The 21,762-nt window shown below is 40.3% G+C and overlaps 1 protein-coding gene across 1 annotated transcript in view; it reads left to right on the top strand.

The window, feature by feature from the left end:
- The window catches only part of FGD6 (FYVE, RhoGEF and PH domain containing 6), a 52,992-nt gene extending 34,000 nt beyond the window's left edge, over positions 1-18,992 (top strand). Inside the window, exons 9-21 of the mRNA XM_082240884.1 lie at positions 194-244; positions 1,431-1,489; positions 2,350-2,421; positions 3,512-3,580; positions 4,608-4,691; positions 5,802-5,881; positions 6,783-6,885; positions 8,071-8,217; positions 8,952-9,054; positions 9,711-9,841; positions 14,338-14,466; positions 14,916-15,064; positions 15,793-18,992. Of these exons, the coding sequence (XP_082097010.1) occupies positions 194-244; positions 1,431-1,489; positions 2,350-2,421; positions 3,512-3,580; positions 4,608-4,691; positions 5,802-5,881; positions 6,783-6,885; positions 8,071-8,217; positions 8,952-9,054; positions 9,711-9,841; positions 14,338-14,466; positions 14,916-15,064; positions 15,793-15,829 (1,214 nt within the window). The 3' untranslated portion in view covers positions 15,830-18,992. The remainder of the gene's footprint in view (positions 1-193; positions 245-1,430; positions 1,490-2,349; positions 2,422-3,511; positions 3,581-4,607; positions 4,692-5,801; positions 5,882-6,782; positions 6,886-8,070; positions 8,218-8,951; positions 9,055-9,710; positions 9,842-14,337; positions 14,467-14,915; positions 15,065-15,792) is intronic.
- The last annotated feature ends 2,770 nt before the right edge of the window (positions 18,993-21,762 follow it).

Raw genomic sequence — 21,762 nt, 5'->3', positions numbered from 1 at the left:
GTGCATTCAGGGTACATTTCAGCTACATTAAACATGTTTAAGTCCCTTTGAAATCAGTGAGTGTGAGGCCTTTTTGTAAATGTGCAAACCTTTTCGGAGATGTAATAACCTTATAGCTCAACTGGGCCACCTAGAGGTTCATTGTAATAACTTCATCCAGTTCTCTTCCTTAATAACATTTCTCTTTCCACAGATTATTTAAAGAACCTCTTAGAAGATTCGGCTGACTTCAGAGATACTCAGGGTAATTGCTTTTATAGTAGTTAGTCCGTAGTTTAATGAAAAACACACATCTTCTTGAATTTACGGGGGGGGGGGTGTCGTTTCATTGGTGGCACAGCCACAAGGCTGGATCCAGAGTTTCTGCAAGGGAGAAAGTTTCACTTCCAGGTTTCTTGGGTTACGCTTCCCTTGCAGTGGCCTGCAGGTTTGCTCTTGGGCTTGGGGCGCATCCTCTGAACAGCAGGAAAGGTGGCATAGGAAGCTCCCAGGGTGAGGAAATTGCCAGAGATTTCCTTGCTTCACTTCCAGTCATGTTTGTTTGTTTGTTTAATTAATTAATTATACCCTGCCCATCTGGCTGGGTTGCCCCAGCCACTCTGGGCGGCTTCCAACATGTATAAAAACACTTTTTTATCCGGGGGGGGATTAAATATCTCCTGATGTAAGCACCACTGGTTCAGGAATCCATGAAGGTCAGAAATAACTTCTACAAGGCCAGTGTTAATGCTCTGTGTTATAGTTGCTGGCTATTTTAAGGCTGCAGAGGTTCCTGATATAAAAACATTGAGGGATCAAGGGGTATGAACTCTTCTGTGTCAGGGAGCAAAGGCCATATTATGTTTGACTGCAGACCTTCCTCAGGCCTAATGTAGCCTGATAGCTTTTAGTTGCCTCTGTTGAGAAGATAAGCTTCTTACTCTCACAGTTGGGAGGTTTAAAATCTCACGCATTCTTTCCTATTTTCCTGATGTTTGTTGATGCTGTGGAAATGTATCCCTCCTCCCCCCTTAGCTACTGTTTTAAGATTTATTCCACAGTGTCCTTACCTTTTCAGGAATCGTTTTCAGATATAACAACTTTAGAAAACATACCCCAAAAATTACCTTCTCCAACCCTCCCTGTTGAGCACAGTAGTGTCATTTATTATTATACCGATGTTTCCAAATTAAATGAAGGTGTCTTGCCATGTCCCCATGAGAAGCAAGTGGTTGATAATCATGTTTCTTTGTTAATGCATATGAAATGAATCTAAACAATATCGCATAAAAAATTTCTGTTCTTGTATTTTCCCCTTGATCTTGAACTTTGTTGGTCAACTTTTACATTAAGTTGTGAAATACAAGGTCCTTTCCATTAAACTTAGGTGTCTTTAATACTGACTCACATACTGTAGTCAATGCTGAAATACATTTTGTTTTGTTTTCAAGATGCTCTTGCTGTTGTGATAGAAGTGGCTAACCATGCTAATGACATCATGAAACAGGGAGTAAGTATCTCAGTTGTGGAATAATGTGGTGATAATGGTGATAATAATTATGACTATAAATATTATTTATCTATTTATCTCTTCCCATGAGGCATCCTGAAGTGATTTATTATATAATAGGAACATATATAAAAGCCACATATATAAGAAAAGTCAAAGGAATAACATATAAACTTTAAAGCATATATATTATATCATCCATTTAAAAGAATAGCCCATATGAAAAATCAGTTCAAATCCCATACAGACAAAAACTGGGATAAAGACTTCCATTTTGAAGGCTTTTTGAAAGGACATTTTAATATGGTTTTCAGCAGCTTTGTGGGGTTTTATTTCTCTGTGTGTCTGTATTTTGCCATTTTACTTTAGCTGTATACTAGTAAGCCCAACTTTGTGGATATCAGTTTGAACCATAACACATTTGTGTTGCCTGGAAAGCTCATAGATCTCTAGATAGAAGACATGATTATACATGACTTTAATGGGTCACTTGAAGCAACTTCAGTCTCTTTACAAATGAGAAACAAGGGAGGGAACATGGAGCTTTTTACAGTTATGGGCAGTGTGTGTTAAATTGTGGAGGCCTGTGTATATAGCTAAGCCTACAGTTTTAGTCCCTAATGCTTAAATCTCCTATGTTCAGCTCCTTTAATTCAGCAGATATTACTTTTTGGATTTGTGTAATTTTGTTCATACTGGTACACATCATAGAATATGGAAGTGTGTTTGACTTCAACACTTCTGCAGCCAATTAGAGTGAACAACCAGTGTGGCTCCCTGGTGTTCACAGAGGATTCTTCCGCCATGGAACTTTTCATCAGTTTGTTTACAAGAACTTTATTTATGCTTCCACCCTCTAGGACAACTTTCAGAAACTTATGCAAATACAGTACAGTTTAAATGGTCATCATGAGATTGTACAGCCAGGGAGGGTAAGTTCACCAACAAGCAAACAGCAGGTTGCGAAAAGCAAACAAACCTTAGTGTGTGAAAACCACTTTTATGGCCCATTTATAAGTTTTAGTTCTAAAAGGGAAAAGGGAGGTCTGGGGTTTCTTTTTCTTTGTTTCATCAGCCACCTCCATCTGTGACAGTAACTATTGCCTCTGCAAAGGCAAAGATGCTAATTCCTGTGATGGGAATAAGACAAACAAAGGTTGGTGCCACTACTATAGCCCATTAGTCTAGTTTGTAGTGCACTGTGGGGGTCTGCTTAGACCAGCGATGGCCAAACTTGGCCCTCCAGCTGTTTTGGGACCACAATTCCCATCATCCCTGACCACTGGTCCTGTTAGCTAGGGATGATAGGAGTTGTAGTCCCAAAACAGCTGGAGGGCCAAGTTTGGCCATCACTGGCTTAGACCAACCTTGCTCAACCTGGTGACGTGTGGATATTTTGAACTACCAACTCCATGTTGGCTGACTGATGGGAATTATATTTCCATATGTCGGGAGGATGCTAGGCTGGAAAAGTCTAGCTTAGGTGAACCAACCAAACATTTGTCCATAAGGGCAAACTCCTAGGGACTGAGGTCCCTTTGGCTTCCCCAATAAAATATTTGAGGGGACCCCCCCCCCAAAAAAAATTGATGGGTATTGCCATACAAATGGTGTGTGTGCATCAAGTCATGTAATCAATTAGGTGCGGCGCGGCTTACCTTCTCCCCGCCCCCCAATATTTTATTCAAGTTGGCACCCCTGTATTTGCCCAGGCCACATTGCCATACTGCCTCTGGGCAGAATGAGTAGGTCCCATTCTCACTTGACTTGCAAAAGCAGCATCCTGGCCTTACAGACAACTTCTGGTACTAGGAGTAGCTGTTCCTCTCCTAGCTATCCCACCATCTCTCTTTTAGCAGTGCCCTTTCCTGTCTCTGCAGTATTGCTCTGTTGTCGTATTGGACTCTTGACTAGTATGTACTTAATACTATATTTGAAAATCGAACTTCTCTCGCTCTCTCCTTGGGAGAGTTTTATACTCCTAGCAGCTGACTACAATTGTTTGCTTGCTTGAATGCCCAGGTCTTTTTGAAAGAAGGAACGTTGATGAAACTGTCCAGGAAGGTTATGCAGCCGCGAATGTTTTTTTTGGTAAGATGCCATGGATGTTTTTACATGCTAGAGTGATTTCATAATGGTGCAGTCTGTCCCCACTGCAATTTCAAAAACAAAAACTAGCAACTCCAGTTAATGGTTCTGAATAATTTATATTTCAGTTTATACTATCATTGTCTCCTTTTCACAGTGGTTTTATGAATAAAGCATCTTTTCTCTCCTGCTTGGTGGTTTTTATGTAGCATTTATTTTTGAAAAATGTTCTGCTCAAAGTCTGAGGTTCTCTTTCAGATGCATCAGGGTCTTTGATCAAATGCAATCAAGGCAACTATTTAGCATTTAGCTATTCTTGTAATGTTTTTTTTTAATCTATCCTAGAATAATGTTATTAAAAATGATTCTTTGCTTATCAAGGAAACAAGGACACACTGCAAAAGCAAGTTTTTAATATTTAAATTGCCAGATCTGAATTTGATTAAGCTTCATTCATTCAACATCACTTGGGTGAACTTTGCAAGAAAAAATAATAATGGTTGTTGTTGTTGTTAATGTTAATGATGATAAATGATCCCAGTGAATTTTGGCCACAGCGTGGCTTCCCCTGCATGGAACTTAATGAAATCCTTGTGCTGAGTAGCCTACACATGGGGACCTGAGGAGAAAAAGGTCACAGGATGTTCCTAACAGAGAGGATAAACTTGGGTCACCCCTTGCCTGGCTACAGAATATTGTTATGGGCCCAGCATATCCTGGGGACAGGGACAGCCTGTCCTGTTTCACCACCTAAGGTGGAAGGGGAATGGGCCCCCTCCCAATCCCACCACTTCTGTCATCATCAAAATGCACCCCCCCCCCACTGAAAGGGGGACATTCTGCAAGGCCTTGCTGCTTGTCTTTTCTGCCCCAGGGGCAGGAAAAACAAGAACAATGGGGGAACCAAGAAGGCAGAACGAGGGCGGTGGAAGTTGATATGTGTTGGTGGAAGTTGATATGTGAAATGTACAAAATTCCCTATATGTTACATGTAATTTCAGTTACTTTTAAAAAAATATTTATATTGCAGTTTAATGATGCTTTGCTGTATACAACTCCCGTACAGTCTGGAATGTATAAACTCAACAACATGCTGTCACTGGCTGGAATGAAAGTGAGTAGATAAAATTTCTTCTGTAAAATGTTTTTGTCACTCACAGCTTGAACGCCTGCCCAGACATTTAATGTGTGCTAAGACATACTATAATGCTGATAAAGAGTACAGCCTTTCATTTACTGATAGCCTTTTGTGCTTCTAACTTGCTTGTTATGTGTATCTTTCCCTGCTTCACTAGTAGTCCCAGGGTATATTCATAGATAAAACAATGTAACATCAAGTCAAAAATATACAATCTCATAAAACTGCATTAGTATGTGATCAAAACAATTTAAAACAGTATTCAGTTGAAGGAAGATACCTTATCTTTGTACAATACAGTTCACCACAGTCCCCTGCCCTTCCCCAAAGGCTATGCCAACAAAAGACATACTGTGCAAGATCTGTCTTCGAGGAAAGAGCACTCCACAACCTAGGAAGGGGAGCACTGCAGAATAGGCCCCCTCTCATGCTACTGCTCTGAGAAAAAATGGCCTGGTTTACATGTTACATTAAGCCATGCCATGTCTTAGCATAGCACAGACTCCAAGGGGCTCCCAGGGAGGAGATCATGGCCACTTTGCCTCTCTGCAGTAATTTTGCTGCTGTACCATGCTGAATTTAGCCATAGCTTGGCCTGTTGTTTGAATGCAGGCTTGCGGTTTAAATCCCTCCAGGCTAACCATGAGCAGTAGCCGAGGATTGTTGTTGGTTTATGGCTCATGGTTACTCTGGAGAGACCAGAACTACGAGCCCAGATATGGATGGCATGCTAAACCAAAGTGAAGGACTGAGGAGGAATGAATCTGCCGCAATCTCTTCCCTGGGAGTTGGTACCTTCACTCTTAGGCATGTTTCACCTTACTGTGTTGTGAGAACCAGGCCAAATATTTTCATCATTCCAATATCTGGGTTTCCCAGATTAAAAGCTATTTTTTTCTCTTGCAAATGTTACTCCTTGTGTGTGTGTGTGTGTGTGTTGAAATTGTCTTCTCCTTCTAATTTCTGAAACTACTGTACTGGTTTGTTACGCCTTTTTCCTTTGCTAAGCCTTTTGAGATGGCAGGTTGACAGAACATTTGTTTTTCTTGTTTTACAACTGGATTATTCATTCTTTTTCCTTCCTAGGTTAGAAAGCCAACCCATGAAGCTTACCAGAATGAACTGAACATAGAAAGTGTAGAGCGATCTTTCATTCTGTCAGCAAGGTATGCCTTTAGGCACAACATTATGTGTATTTTGATAACACAGTATTGCTTAGTGCTTTCTCCTCAATATTTATTGGGTAGTTAAATGTTGTGATAAAAGAATAAGCTGCTTAGTTATGTTGGGTGTGAGAATGTTGCTTTACAATCAGCTACTAGGCCATGTTCAATGTCTTGTTGTTAACATATAAAGCCCTAAACAACTTGGGACCTGGTTACCTGAAAGACCACCTGCCCTTAAAGAGATGTGTAAGATCACATAGATCAACTGGGAAATTTTTACTTTACAGCACCCTACAGAATGTCATGGGGTGGTGACCTGAAAACAGGCATTTTCTGCTCTTTCCCTGTACTGTGGAATGCCATCCTCTCTGCCATACATGAAGTAGCAACCATCAAAACTTTTTGCCCAGGCTTTCCCTGTCCCAAGAGATTGGACCCTGCTTATGTGTTTGAATCTCCTGTATTTTGTTTGATTCACGTTAATATGTTTCTCTGTTTATAATGCTGTTTTATTGGTTTTACATTATGTTTTTGTTTTAATGATACATTACTTGGTTGTTAGACTGTAACATTAAGTGGTATATAAGGTAAAGGTAAAGGTACCCCTGCCCATATGGGCCAGTCGTGTCCGACTCTAGGGTTGTGCGCTCATCTCACTTAAGAGGCTGGGAGCCAGCGCTGTCCGGAGACACTTCCGGGTCACGTGGCCAGCGTGACGAAGCTGCTCCAGCGAGCCAGCACCAGCGCAGCACACGGAAACTCCGTTTACCTTCCCGCTGTAAAGTGGTACCTATTTATCTACTTGCACTTAAGGGTGCTTTCGAACTACTAGGTGGGCAGGAAAGTGGTATATAAATGCTTTTAAATAAACAAATTGTCATATGTGTTTTACCCCCAACAGTTCTGCCACGGAAAGAGATGAATGGTTAGAAGCCATCTCCAGGTCAATCGAAGAATATACAAAGAAAAGAATCACTTTTAACCCCAGTAAAAGTATTGAAGAGGTATGTCCAAATTGTTCTGGTCCAAATTGTTGCTTGTACACACTGTATGGCAGTGATGGTGATTTGGGTCCATAGACCTGTTATGCATGCCAAAGGCACAAGTGTTTAATACCAGGGGAAAAGGCCGGTTGTTTGTCCTGTGTTGATAACTGTTACATAGCTATTGTGTTACTGGAGAGTGATTTTTCAGTAGTACATTAGGAGAAACATCTTAACAGTAAGAACACTTCAACTGTGGAATCAGTTACCTAGTAGAGTGATCTTCTGTTGAAGGCCTTGTGGGCCATCAGAGTTCAACTTGATACTTGACCCAGGAAATCCAGAGCTAGGGCATAGCCAACAGAGAGCCTCCAGCATGAAGACCTCCAGTGAAGGAGAGACCATTACTCTACCAGGTTGGTCCCATGGTTGGTCCCATTGTTGAACTACTCTTACTGTAAGATGTTTTAAGAAAAATAATAGGGGTGGGGAACCTCTGACCTGCAAGCCTAGTAAGGCCCAGTAGGGTTGTGATTTGGCCTGCAGGCCATTTTCTTCAAATTGCACTCACCTGTAATGTCAGGTGTGGGGCAGGTAAGGATGTAGCTACAAAAGAACAGTCAGGACCTTAAAATAAGCTCCTGATTGTTCCTTTGCATGTGTAGCTCACTGATGGCGCCAGTCATCTCAATGGCACTGTGAGTCCCATTGAGACCAACTGCATGAAGGAGTTCTATGCCAGGAACTCCCTTGTGCAGCAGAAAGGGCTTGCTGTCAGCAAAACCCACTTTGCCCATTTGCTGGTGCGATTTGGTTTCAGCCTGCACCTGCAAATGGACATTTTTTTCTCTCTACAGTGTCCTGGCCTGCTGGTAGGTTTTAGTTCCCCACCAGATGCTTGATAATAAAGTAACAAATGCTGTTAAAACATGCTCTCCTTTGGGGAATTTTCTGCAGTTGAATCTCAAATATATGCAAGGGGCCCAAATGATCTCTTCCCCCTATGCCTCCTTGATGAAAGCTTTCTGTCCCCTTCCCCCCACACCCCCAAATTCACACTGAAGTCTGCTAAAAATAATTCAGTTTAATTTCATCAACTGGTGAAGAGTTGTAATATGTACAGCACTAGTTAGAAAACTAGAACATCATGGTGGTTGTTTCTTTAAATTTGTAACCATGTGAGATTTTCTTTCCTCTCTCCCTTAGGCACACCCAGAAAAAGAGACCGAAGATAGTCCTATAGGGTCAAAGGCGCCAATCTGGATTCCTGATACTAGAGCTACCATGTGTATGATCTGTACTAGTGAGTTCACACTCACATGGAGAAGACACCATTGCAGAGCATGTGGGAAGGTTGGAAACATTTCACAGCCTTATTGTAGCTATTAATCAAAATATTCAGTGGTTGGACTTGACCGCTCTGCAGCCAGTTAAGGAAATGTTGCAGTTTTGATAAGATCACACTGTGATGCATTCAATGAGCCGGGGCAACTTTCCTATCAGTCAAGCCACAATTTTGGCTTTTAAGTCTAGGGGGGAAAGCAAATAACGGGGGGTGGGGGACATGATAGAGATGTGCAAAATGATGTACGTATTATGTGGGGAAAGTGGATACAGAAACGTTTTTCTCCCTCTTTCATAATACCAGAACCTGAATGAAGCAGGATGTTAGAAGATTCAGGACAGAGGATATAAAAAACATTTTTTCATACAATGCATGGAATTTGCTTCCCCAAGATGTAATGGTGTCCAGAAACTCTGACGGCTTTAAAACAGGATTAGAAAGTAATCAAAGAGGATAAGTCCTATGAATGTCTGCTTGTCAGGATGGCTATACGTTGCTTCCCGTATTGAAGGTGACATGCCTTTGAGTACCAGTTGCTGGGGAGCCTGAGTGAGGATATTGTATAGGCATCTGCTTGACCACTGTGGAGAAAGGATGCTGGACTAGATGGGTCATTGGCTTGATCCAGAGGGACTGTAATAGGAAAGCTCTCTGATTGTTTTGAACCACATATCTTAATCATCTTAAAATGTAAACTAGAGATGTGTGGTGTGTGTACTTCATGTTTCTTTTTCTTTTCCAGATAATCTGCCAAGCTTGTTCATCAAATAAGCATGGGCTAGACTATATGAAACATCATTCTGCAAGAGTATGTGACTATTGCTTTAATGAGTTACAAAAACAGGGTAAGGTAAAAACTTTGTCTAAACCAGCTTTTCAATTTTTGATGCTTCTGTTTTTGCTACAAACATATTTTAAGGGCATGTAAACCCGCTAAGTTGGAGCTGTCTTCATTTCAGCATGGCTTGTAGTGGCACAATTTTTTGAGGATTAAATAGAACAGAATCAAATTCCCAAAAGAGAATAATAATGCGACATCGTTTTAGTTTTAAACAATGTGGTTCTCCAGATGAAAATATACTGCTCAGATTAAATATCCTTTTCTGCTTTGCTCATGTTTTACATAAGTGCATGGATTAACTCGCATTGCATTTTACAGTTGATTTAATATGGATGGCAGGGTTAGTAAAAGCTTAAATCCATTTTGCAGCAGTTTTGCAAGAGAATATTGTTTTAATCATCACCCCCAAATACTTGTCCACCATCATGCTGTGTTCAGAAGGCAGGCTTGTTCACTGAAAAGGGGACCATAGGTTCAAGCACATTCAAAACTGCAATATAATTCCTCTCATATGTACAAATAGTATGTGAGAAACTAGAATGACAATAATCTCAGGGTGGGCAGATGGTGTGCACTTAAAACTTGCAATTCGTGAAGAAATTCACTTTAAACTGAGGTTTCCATTTGCATGAAGTACAAACGTAACTGTTTCCATTTCAGATAAGCTGAACACACCTCCTAAAAATGGTTCCCCAGTAAATCACAGAACTCCGTCTAGCACCTTATCCACAGTGTTGCACAGTATCCCATCTGGAAGAAAGCAGAAAAAGATCCCAGCTGCTCTTAAGGAAGTATGTGTTACATAGTCCAAGTATGAAATTATCTGTGTTTATTAACAGTGTCATTGCTAATCTTTAGTAAACTGCTTTCAGAAGGGATATCTATTTGAGTGGGGCATTTTTTAGTATAGACTTATAGTAGGACAGATTGTTGAAATATATTTAGTCAGGTGTAGTTGAAGATTAATTAGCACCGTGCTGCTCTCTTGGCGCAACCCCTTGCTACTATCAAATCTCCTTCTCTGCCCCAGATATTTTATTGCCCTGTGTTACCTGTCTCCAATTCCTTCTATGGCTAGGGAATTTTAATTGTGGGAAGCATGGTGGAATAAAACCTTCCTCCCTCTTACCCCTTATTATGGGACCAAGTACATAACTTGTTAGATTTAAGCCAGGTGCAAACCAGGGATCCCAACGCTAATGTTTAACTTTCAGAGTTAAACTAAACTTTGCAAAAATTCTTTTGGACACATAGATGGAAGAGATGACTATGTGAGGTCCTTTGGTTTAGTATGTAGAAACCTGATCATTATATTTCTTGTGCTTCTTGCAATTGGTGAAATACCAGGGATTTGCACAAACATTTCTATTTGGGCCACCAGGTTAAAAGAGTGGGAAGGGCTGTCCTTCATACCTTCCTCTCTACTTGCTTCAACATTCTTGGGCAAAGGACTTGTGCTCCAGTAGGCCACATATGTTGTTGTTGCAGACTTCCATTTATACAGTTGTATTAATATTCTACTGCACCATGTGGGAAGTGAATAGTCACAACGCAGCATTCCCAAAGTGAAAGAGAGAAATAGAGTCTGTTGGAAGGAGGAGACTGTTCAGGAGACTCATAGAAGAGTTATAGAAAGAGATGGCAGAGATGGGGGGAGGCTCCCACAACGCTGGGTCTGATTTTTGTGAATGTATGTTCATGCAATATCTAAATTTAAAAATGACTGGATAATTATTTGTTAAGCTGCAAAAAGGAAAATATATTTATGCGTATGAATTGCTGTCTTGGGGACTGTTCTGTCCCATTTCAGTTGAATATTTACGGTGCTCATATTTAGCATGGTAGTATGCTATTTCTTTGCATATACTGATATACTGCATACTGATATACTGCATATATCATATACTGATATACTGCATTCGCAGAATCTCAATTAGGCAACCTTTCCCCCCTTGTCTGCTTCCCAAAGAAACATCATACAGCCTGAGGAATTTCATGAAACAAATTATTTATGTAGCTTAATTGTGTTCATATACCAGCTGTTGCTGTAGGAAACCTTTTAGCACCCCCTGTTGTTTGGAGTTACTTTAATTCTTGATGTATTCTCTGTGTGTATTGCACATGAACATTCCCTGGAAAAGATGTTACGTGCAGTACCTTCAATATGCTGCCTTGACAGATTGTTGACGCAGAAAAGTTCAGTGTGCAGTTTGGCCCATCTCTCTCTCTAGGGATGCTGTCTTATTGCCAATTGATTTTTCATGCTAAAGGCATCTCTTTCTGGAAAAGTGGTGAATTTATTTAGAATACATTTTAGCCTTATTACCCTTTATAGCTATGTCCTGTTGAAAATAGTGTTGGGTGCTTTTATCCATACTGTTCACATTGAACTGTACTTAAAGCTGCAATTAGGAATTTTAAAAGGTGTGTTTAAATCCTCTCTCTACAGTTTGCATTAAAATTATCATTATAGGGTAAAATCTAGGAAGATGCATCTAATAGAAAATATTAATTAGAATAACAACTTTCTTTTATAGCACTCTCTGTTAGGGGATACACCTGGCATGCCTTGCAGTCACTCGCATTGTTCTAATTTGAGACTAACAATCCTTAATGTCCCAACTACTCATTCTAATCTAACCCAGTCATCCTTGCCTTTTAATAGTCACTGGAATCATCTTGTAGTAGCCTTAGGCTTCTAAAAATTTATTACTCATCTTTCTGAAGAGCAGTGAAAATGAAAAATTGAGACAATTTCATGGTTTGGAATCCCCCTTGGGACATAACAGACACCTGTTGTAGGAAAGCCACTCTCACATCACATTTTGGAGTGAATATCTGTGGTCTGCATTGTGGTAGTAGAATATCTGCAATATGTTATACGTTGCTTCACCTTAGCACGTGCTCAGCACACATGCACACATATGGAACATATAGCATGCTCAGAGAACATTGTATACCACCTTCCATTTCAAGGAAATGTCTCCTCTTCCTCCAACTCTTTCATTAACTAACTCCTAGTTTGTACTGAGATTCTTGATCATTGTTGTTGTTTAATTGTGTCTGACTCTTCGTGACCCCATGGACCAGAGCACGCCAGGCACTTCTGTCTTCCACTGCCTCCCGCAGTTTGGTCAAACTCATGATGGTAGCTTTGAGAACACTATCCAGCCATCTCATCCTCTGTCGTCCCCTTCTCCTTGTGCCCTCCATCTTTCCCAACATCAGGGTCTTTTCCAGGGAGTCTTCCCTTCTCGTGAGGTGGACAAAGTATGACATGATCTGTCCTTCCAGTGAGCACTCAGGGCTGATTTCCTTAAGAATGGATGTGTTTGATCTTCTTGCAGTTCATGGGACTCTCAAGAGTCTCCTCAAGCACCATAATTCAAAAGCATAAATTCTTCTGCGATCAGCCTTCGTTATGGTCCAGCTCTCACTTCCATACATCACTACTGGGAAAACCATAGCTTTTACTATACGGACCTTTGTTGGCAAGGTGATGTCTCTACTTTTTAAGATGCTGTCTATGTTTGTCATTGCTTTTCTCCCAAGAAGCAGGCATCTTTTAATTTTGTGGCTGCTGTCACCATCTGCACTGATCATGGAGCCCAAGAAAGTAAAATCTCTCACTGCCTCCATTTCTTCCCCTTCTGTTTGCCAGGAGGTGATGGGCCCAATGGCCATGATCTTCATTTTTTTGATGTTGAGCTTCAGACCATATTTTGCGCTCTCTTCTTTCACCCTCATTAAAAGGCTCTTTAATTCCTCCTCACTTTCTGCCATCAAGGTTGTGTCATCTGCATATCTGAGGTTGTTGACATTTCTTCCGGCAATCTTAATTCTGGCTTGGGATTCATCCAGCCCAGCCTTTCGCATGATGAATTCTGCATATAAGTTAAATAAGCAGGGAGACAATATACAGTCTTGTCGTACTCCTTTCCCAATTTTGAACCAATCAGTTGTTCCATATCCAGTTCTAACTGTAGCTTCTTGTCCCACATAGAGATTTCTCAGGAGACAGATGAGGTGATCAGGCACTCCCATTTCTTTAAGAACTTGCCATAGTTTGCTGTGGTCGACACAGTCAAAGGCTTTTGCATAGTCAATGAAGCAGAAGTAGATGTCTTTCTGGAACTCTCTAGCTTTCTCCATAATCCAGCGCATGTTTGCAATTTGGTCTCTGGTTCCTCTGCCTCTTCTAAATCCAGCTTGCACTTCTAGGAGTTCTCGGTCCACATACTGCTTGAGCCTTCCTTGTAGAATTTTAAGCATAACCTTGCTAGCATGTGAAATGAGTGCAATTGTGCGGTAGTTCTTTGGCACTGCCCTTCTTTGGGATTGGGATGTAGACTGATCTTCTCCAAACCTCTGGCTCAATATTTATTCTTGCCATCTCATTTTTGACCACATCCAACTTACCCAAGTTCATGGTTCTTACATTCCAGGTTCCTATGCAATATTTTTCTTTACAGTATTGGACTTTCCTTTCTCTTCCAGGCATATCCGCAACTGAGCGTCCTTTCGGCTTTGGCCCAGCCACTTCATCAGCTCTGAATCTACTTGTACTTGTCCTCTGCTCTTCCTCAGTAGCATGTTGGATGCCTTCCGACCTGAGGGGCTCATCTTCCAGCGTCATAACTTTTATATGCCTGTTGTCTTTGTCCATGGAGTTTTCTTGGCAGGGATACTGGAGTGGCTTGCCGGTTCCTCCTCCAGGTGGAACATGTTTGGTCAAAACTCTCCACTATGACCTGTCCATCTTGGATGCCCTGCTCTGCATAGTTCATAGCTTCTCTGAGTTATTCAAGCCCCTTCGCCACGGCAAAGCAGTGATCCATGAAGGGGTTCTTGATCATATTTATTGCTATATTTCAAGGAGAAATGAGTTCAAGGTTGTATCCAATGGTAGCCCTGCTCAGAGTAGGCCCAATGAAGTTAATTTACACGACTAAATTAGGTTCATTAATTTCAATAGATCTATTTTGAGTAGAACTTCAATTCTGCTTTGAAATGAGTGCTGAAAGGATTATAACCAGTCCTGGAAAACACAGCATGAGTTACCAGTGCCTAGCAACTTACTGTGAGAGCTCAGGTTTTCTCAGCTGGAAATTGTGGCATATCCTTAGCGTCATGTATAATGTTATGTTATTTCAGGCCTTTTTAGCAGGATTATAATAAATGTATTGATACCAACATTTCCGGTTAGATGAAGAATGTTGGTATAATCAAAACATTATTTGTTCCATCTCATGCACTCTTACGAGTACCATGTTTGTTCTAATTTCAGGTATCTGCAAATACAGAAGATTCTTCAATGAGTGGCTATTTATACAGATCAAAGGGCAGCAAAAAACCATGGAAACACCTGTGGTTTGTGATAAAAAATAAAGTGCTCTACACATATGCTGCTAGTGAGGTGAGAAATCAGATCTCACAAGTTAATGTAGAACATTGCATGGTTGAATGAGTGGGATGCTGGGAGTGGAGTCTAAAGGCCTGCTCAGACACGGGGGCTTTCAGGAAATCACTGACAATAGTGGCTGGTGTAAGGGGGCAGAGCTGCACTCCCAACACTGGTGGCGCTATAGCTTACTTGGGTGGAGGCAGTCGGGATTCTGTAGACACACTGGTCAGAGCACTGGATTGGTTCTGCTGCTATATCCACTGCCTGCTCCTCCTCTCTGATTAAATAGACAAAATGAGATAGAAATGGTGTTGAAATCACATAAGGAAACCTTAAGATCCATCCCACGGATCTGGTGCTGCCTTGATATTGCACAAAACACTTTTTTGTATGCTATTGACCTAGACCTAGACCTCAGATTATTTTGCAAATGGTTACAGTAGCTTTCTTTGTAAAATTAGGATGTGGCTGCATTGGAGAGCCAGCCTTTATTGGGATTTACAGTTGCTGAAGTCAAAGATGAACACTCGGAATCTAAACTTTTCCATTTGCTGCACAAGAATACTTTATTTTATATATTCAAAGCGGATGACCCCCATTCAGCACAAAAGTAAGTGAGCATTTTTTTAAAAAAAATAATGCTAATTAAAAAGTCTCATGATTATTAGTTTTATTAGGGAATTTATAACTATACAGTTTTGTAGAAGTATATACAGGTATGATTGGCCTGTCCATTTCAGTCAGAAGAGGTTCCTCAAGTTCCCTTACAAAGCCTCTGCCCTCCTCACAAACTGCAGAAAATTAGGGAAAGGATTAAAATGCCCCATCCTTGCATTAGGCTTTTGTAGAAAGAACAAGCAGGAACTTGCTGCCTCTGCAAAGTGCAGAAGAATGGGAGAGAAAACTACATATTTCTCCCTAGACCGATACATTGGATATCAGCAAGCTGTATGCTGGTTCAAGACTGCATACTGCTCAAAATATACTTTCATTCCAATCTCATGGTTCTTTGCAGTTTTTATTCATGATTTTAAAAGCTATTCAATAGTGTCTGTATATACTATACTTTTCTGTGTATAAGACTATGTTTTTTTACTCTAAAATAAGGTTCAAAATTGGGGCTCATCTTATACATGGATCGTATCTCCCCCCCCCATTTTCTTAAATCGGAGTCCCCCAAAATAGGGGGCATCTTATACATGGGGGCGTCTTATAGACGGAAAAATACGGCACTTTATAAATATTGTGACAAATGGAGTTGAAAGTTTTCAATTATACAAGCTCTGGAAACCATTCTGTTTGCTCAAAATATATTAAATGCTTTTCCTTTTCAAACAGGTGGATAGAAGCTTTTCAAGAAGCCACAATATTGTAGCATGCTTGCTTTGTTACTTAAAGGAAAGAAAGTCTGATGGCAAAGTCAATACTATGGTTCTGTTTATTGAAGAGTCATCAGATTTTACAAACATCAACCTAAACAAAGCTGGATTGTTCACTGGCGTAACGTCTTTGTTCAGGAGTAATAATTTTTAAAGAAATGTGTATACTTGTCTTTTTGTCATACAAAAAGTGTTATTTATTAAAAACTTTGTCACTGTTTTACTTAATGGTCAGAATCATTTCTGAGATTCACATTGAATTCCAAAGTGTCCTTGACCTTAGGGAATTTTGTTTGTTGAAAAGTTGTAGCAGGCTGTTGCTCCTTGGTTTGTCATGGGCACAATTTCAGGCTTCCTGTTCAGTTTGCTTTTGGAAAGTTTAAGGAGCAAGGCCTTTCAGCAGGCTCTCTCAGGCCTCTCCTTCTGCGTATTTTTAATCTGGGATAATTTGACTGAAATGCTGTCCAGTCTTTCTCAGTGCAAGGTAGATGAATAGTTTCTGAGCCCTTTTTAAGTATACATATAGAAAGATTCATGAACATGTAACACTTCCATATGTGCACTTAAACTAAATTACTTCCATCGATCATATGCTGTTTTCGGCTGACTCCAGAATAGCACAATGAAACGATGAGTCTGTGTATTCAATTTCACTTCAAAGAGGGCCTGTTAATATCCACTTGCAAAAGTCGCCTGTTAATTCCCCCCGCCCTTGTTTTTAAAGGAAAGCTGAAAGGATTATTATTCTACCTGCCCATGCAACATTACACCACAGATGGTATCAAATCATAAATACCAAAGTGATTTTAAAAATAATATTCATTGTATTTTCCTGAAGTGTGAATTAGATCATTCAAGCAGGAAAAAGCTTGTTTTCAGAATGAGAACTTTTCCTTGACACATGCTTCCCCACAGAAACAGAAGAAGGTCACATGCATACTGTGGAATATGATAGCTAGGGGCTTATCAGGGGATTTTTAAATTTTCTGTACTATTTTAACACAAACTGAAACTGGAATTCTAGTATCAAGAATGCACAATATTTTTGAGGAATAACATTGATAAGGAATGTCATTCATTCTAGTTTTCATTCACAATTTGATCTGCTGGACACGTCAAACATTCTTTCTATTGTATTTTTATATTAGCAAACTGTTACTTAAAATGAAAGCACTCAATTAGTAATTGTATATTTATTTAATACAGTAGTTGGAAAATGTGTGTATATAATAATTGAAACTAGTACTACTACAATGTAGGACAAGTCAGGGAAATATTATTTAGAACATTAGGAAGGTGGGTAATTATGCAATTCTTGTATCTACGCTGAAAATATCCTGGTGGACATTTCAGATTAGGATACTCTGGTGTTCAACAAGTTGCTTGTTCACATCATTGTTCTTAATTATTTTTACAACGAATAAAATATCTGTTGAGTTTTTTGTTTGCTTCTAGTACAAGGGTTGTTGTATCAAAAGCATCACTAAAAGAAAAATTGCCTTGCTGCCAAAGATGAGCATATATGGTCCTAAAGATTTTGCTTTATCTTTGGGAATGTGTATTTTTTATTTTTAAATATATTGGCTGGCCTAGGTGGGATAAAAAACAAGTGATTTCATGTTAGTAGGTGTCTATTTTCAATGGGAAAATTCAAAACAGAGGAACTACTTCCGTATTAAAATGGTTTCTTAACTGAGGAGCTGTTCGGTATTTCTGTTCTGCTTTCCCCAGCTGGTGCCTTTCAGCTGTTGTTGGACTACAGCTTCCATGATCCTTGACCATGCTGGCTGGGACTAATGAAAATTGGGAGTCTAGCAACATCTGGAGTGCACGGGTTGAAGGCTGGTAAACTCTGCTCTCGCCCTACAGTCCCATTTTGTCTTGGACCATGTACAGAGTGTGCTATACACTACATTTTTTGCCCAACAGTGAGCCCCAAGGTTCCATAAGAGTTCTTAATAAGCAGGAAGAATGATAGCAAAATACCAAGGAGCTTGCTAGTATAAGAGTTTCACCTAAAGCAGAAGTGGGAAGCCACTTTTAGCTCAATGATGGAATCCCAAAATGGCCAATTTTCTGCAGGTCTTATTGACAGCTGGGTGGGGCCACCCATGTGGCAATTACCTAGCATATTATATCAGTTGATATGAAATATTGAGAGCACACTTTAAAGTAGTATTCATCAACCGTGAGTCCCCAGATGTTGTTGGACTACAATACCCATAACCTCTGACCATTGGCTAAGTTTGCTGGTGAAGATGGGAGTTGTAGTCCAACAGCACCCAAGGTTTAATAATACTGCTCTAAAGCTTGAGTGTACTCCCAGTTCCTCCTTCACAGCCATGCCCTGATTTTGAGCCTTTTTTCCTGAAAAAGGCACTGCGTTCAAAAAGCACTGAAGTCAAGTGTGACTACAAAGGAAGAATTGGGAGCACACTCGGAGACTTGAGGCTGATATAAGTTGTAGCCCCAAAACAGCTGGACAGCACTTGGTTGGCAGAGGCTGCTCCCGAGTATTTGAAAAGAAATGTAAGACGGCAAATACCACTACCATTATGAACCAAGTAACTAACAATATGTGGTTGCAATCTAGGCAGCCCCTTTAGCCTTGTGTGAGGGTGCTGGGTCTTTTCACTCTTCCCCCTGCTCTTAATAGAAGCATCTTGGTGCTGAATCTGGAAACATTTTGAAGTATAGTTCAGAAATGGCTTGGTCAGTAGAGCTGCCATTAGTGGGAAGGGAGAAATGAATCAAAAGATGTTCTGTGCACAATGTTGTTGCAAGATGACCTTCTGGGTTCTGATTTATTTAATTACTACTGCTGTGGTCTGGTTTAGAGGGAGTTGATATAGTTATAGTGATTTACTCCTTGTCAAGTAGATGCTATAGAATAGAGCAAGCAATATTGTTTCCAATTAAGTGTCTGCAAAAAAGGAATGTGGTATGTTTATGTAATCCCTTAACAATTTAAGAAATATGCTTAACAGGTTTCAGTGATCTCAAGTGTAGAAGTGTCACAGAATGTAAGAGGCACTGACAGTTTTGTTTCAACTACTGTTCTATAATTTTTCAAGCGCTCTTATAGATTGTACTGACAATAACTGAATGAACAGAACCTCTAATGTTGAAAATTAAAACAACTGAAAGCAATCAGAAAAACGTAGTTACGTTTTTATCAAAATAAATTTGAAGTGTCTCCCTCGTCCAGTGGCAAATGAGTAAAAGCAGAGTCTCCTGAATATAATAAACACTGTGTGTGCATTGATAAAATACACTTACCTGCTTGCCCAAAATATTTCGGCCACTAAATTTGGATTTGACAGCCATTTGGCTGACAATGTTTCTCTGCCCCCTGTGCACTTCTTTCTGAAGAAACCTAGCTTGGGTCCTGTAATGAGATGCCTGCAAATCAGTCACAGTTATGGGGCTTGTGTGTATTTTAAAATACAACAGAGATGTGCTATACTTGGGCGTATTTCTGGCAGTTTCTACTGCACTGTCAGCCCCCAGGATCCTTGCTGCTCTTTTTAGCAGCCATTTACTTAGAAGAGCCTTGTAAAATAAGTAATTTATAAATAAAATGTTGTAATTTTTGTTGCATATTGATTTTAATTACTGTACACTTGTCTTCATTATTTTTTTAAGCCACCAAGGAAGTATTTATTGATGGGTGGCTATATAAATTTAATAAATAAATAAAATAAGACCATACTAGTCTACAAAATGTTTTATTAGTCTTCCAGGGCCAGGCAAAAGAGGGACAGAGTTTTGCATTTCTATGTTGGCCATGGAGGGGTGGTCCCTCTTTTGGCAACCCACTTGGTTGCTAAGTTGGACACAGAGGGACAAAGCAATCCATCCCTCCTCAAACAGCCTGACACTCACACCCCTCAATACAATTCCTTTTCTATCACTTAAATACAAGGCTACACTACAGCGTATACCACTACAAAGAGACACGGGTGGTGCTGTGGTCTAAACCACCAAGTCTCTTGGGTTTGCCGATTGGAAGGTCTGCTGTTTGAATCTGCAGGACAGGGTGAGCTAGCGTTGCTGTCCCACCTTTTGCCAACCTAGCAGTTCAAAAGCATACCAGCACAAGTAGATAAATAGGTATCGCTGTGTCGGGAAGGTAAATGGCGTTTCCGTGCACTCTGGCACTTGTCTTTTTTTAAAAAAATATTTTTTATTAACTGGCCAATCACATCAAATTAAATCATATCACATAAATTCTGAATTACAAAGCCGAATTTTAAATTTTGTTGGGGGGACCCATATTTCAAGATCCGAAGGGGGATTCTGATCATCTTCTTGCTGCTGCGTTAATGTCCCAATCAGTCCAAATCAGTCCAAACAAAATTCATAGTTCTATCCCATCTTATCTTGCTGTTTCCACATCACATCTTGTTCATATATTTTCTCTTTTTTCTTTATGATCTCTTCTGATAGTCTCCTTAAGCTGATAAACACCAATAGTAATAAATGATTGACACTAGCTCTTAATATATTGACTATGCTGGAGCATGAGCAAGACAGATGATGTATGTATAATACAGATTGAAACATATAAATACATTGCGTTGGGCAAGCACAAATCTCTTCCTAGCTGCTACTGCTTATAGCAGGAGCTGGGGACAAACAGGAATGCAGTTGCCCTCATGTCTTACATTTAAGTTTCCCATGTGGATCTGATAAGCCACTGCTGGGAAGCAGAGTGCTAAACTAGATGGAGCCAAGTGACTTGCACTCACTTCGTGCACAACCAGGGCTTTTTTTTTCCAGCTGGAACTCAGTTCCAGCACCTCTCAGGTGGGTGCCATTGACATTATAAGAGAACAAGGGAGGTGTTCTGGCACCTCTTTTCTAGAATAATAGCACTCTGCACACCTAAATCCAAAACACTACACTATCCGTTTATTGCTGCAACATCTGTTTTTCTGAAGGCAGACTACTGACTGATACAAGTGACCTGCTCAAGTTCATAAGCAGGTCAACAGAGCTCCCAGGTGTTTTTTTTCAATTAAATCATGAATGACAATGGCCAAGTCTATCTTCTAAAGGAAAAGGGGCATTTTTTACTCCCAGATAACTGTGTACAAGATTGCAGTCTTGCTCACCATCACCTAAGCTTCCCAAAGCAGCAGCACACTGAAGCTGAGGAGGTGAGGGAATACATCTACATCAAAGGTAAATTGCACACCCATCCCTGGCTCACCTGCTTCCCAAGCAACAGTTACAGATAGTAACTGTTGCTTCCCAAGCAACAGTACTACTTGATTGTTTACTCACATTTAGATCTCCAGAGGTCCCAAGCAGATTCGGTTTTTACAGTGACTCATTAAGGGGCAAAGTACTGTTATAAGAATTCTAAGGTCTCAAATATAAATGTTCATAAATGTACAAGGCAAACACATACATAAGTACATAAACCATGTGTCTGAAATACCGGTAATACAGGAGAGCAATCCTGAAGCCATTTTGACTCTCCCAATGACCTCAAATATTCCTCTGCTGTAAGGGAGGCAAATGCGGAAAGCCTTCCCATTGTCTTTTTGCTTGCAAATCCTGTCTTAAGGCCACATTTGTGGATGAATAGGGTGAGCCTGTGACCTGGATTCAGGAACTCAAGTATTAGCCATCACAAAAGAATGGCCAGACTGCCCAGGTAATGCAGTCGGTGACCATTATCAGGTATCTTGGCAAACAGGTTTTCTGCTGTAGGCCGCCTCCTTCTGTGATGTATGTATGATGTTTCAGGGGGGTGGTCTTGGACTACAGGGTGGGCAATTTCAAAAATCTATATAAGGACTTGCGCACCATTGTTCAGGGTTGTCCTTCCTCCTGCGTGTGGTGAGTAAGGACCCTGTTGCAACAGTTTCTTTAATAGATAAGGCTTGCTAGCCACTTGCTTCTCAATATACTCTGGTTG

Source organism: Podarcis vaucheri, assembly GCF_965113315.1.
Source record: "Podarcis vaucheri genome assembly, chromosome: 10".
NCBI lineage: Eukaryota > Metazoa > Chordata > Lepidosauria > Squamata > Lacertidae > Podarcis > Podarcis vaucheri.
The sequence above is the reverse complement of the archived record's forward strand: the minus strand, read 5'-3'. Positions and strand labels throughout refer to the sequence as shown.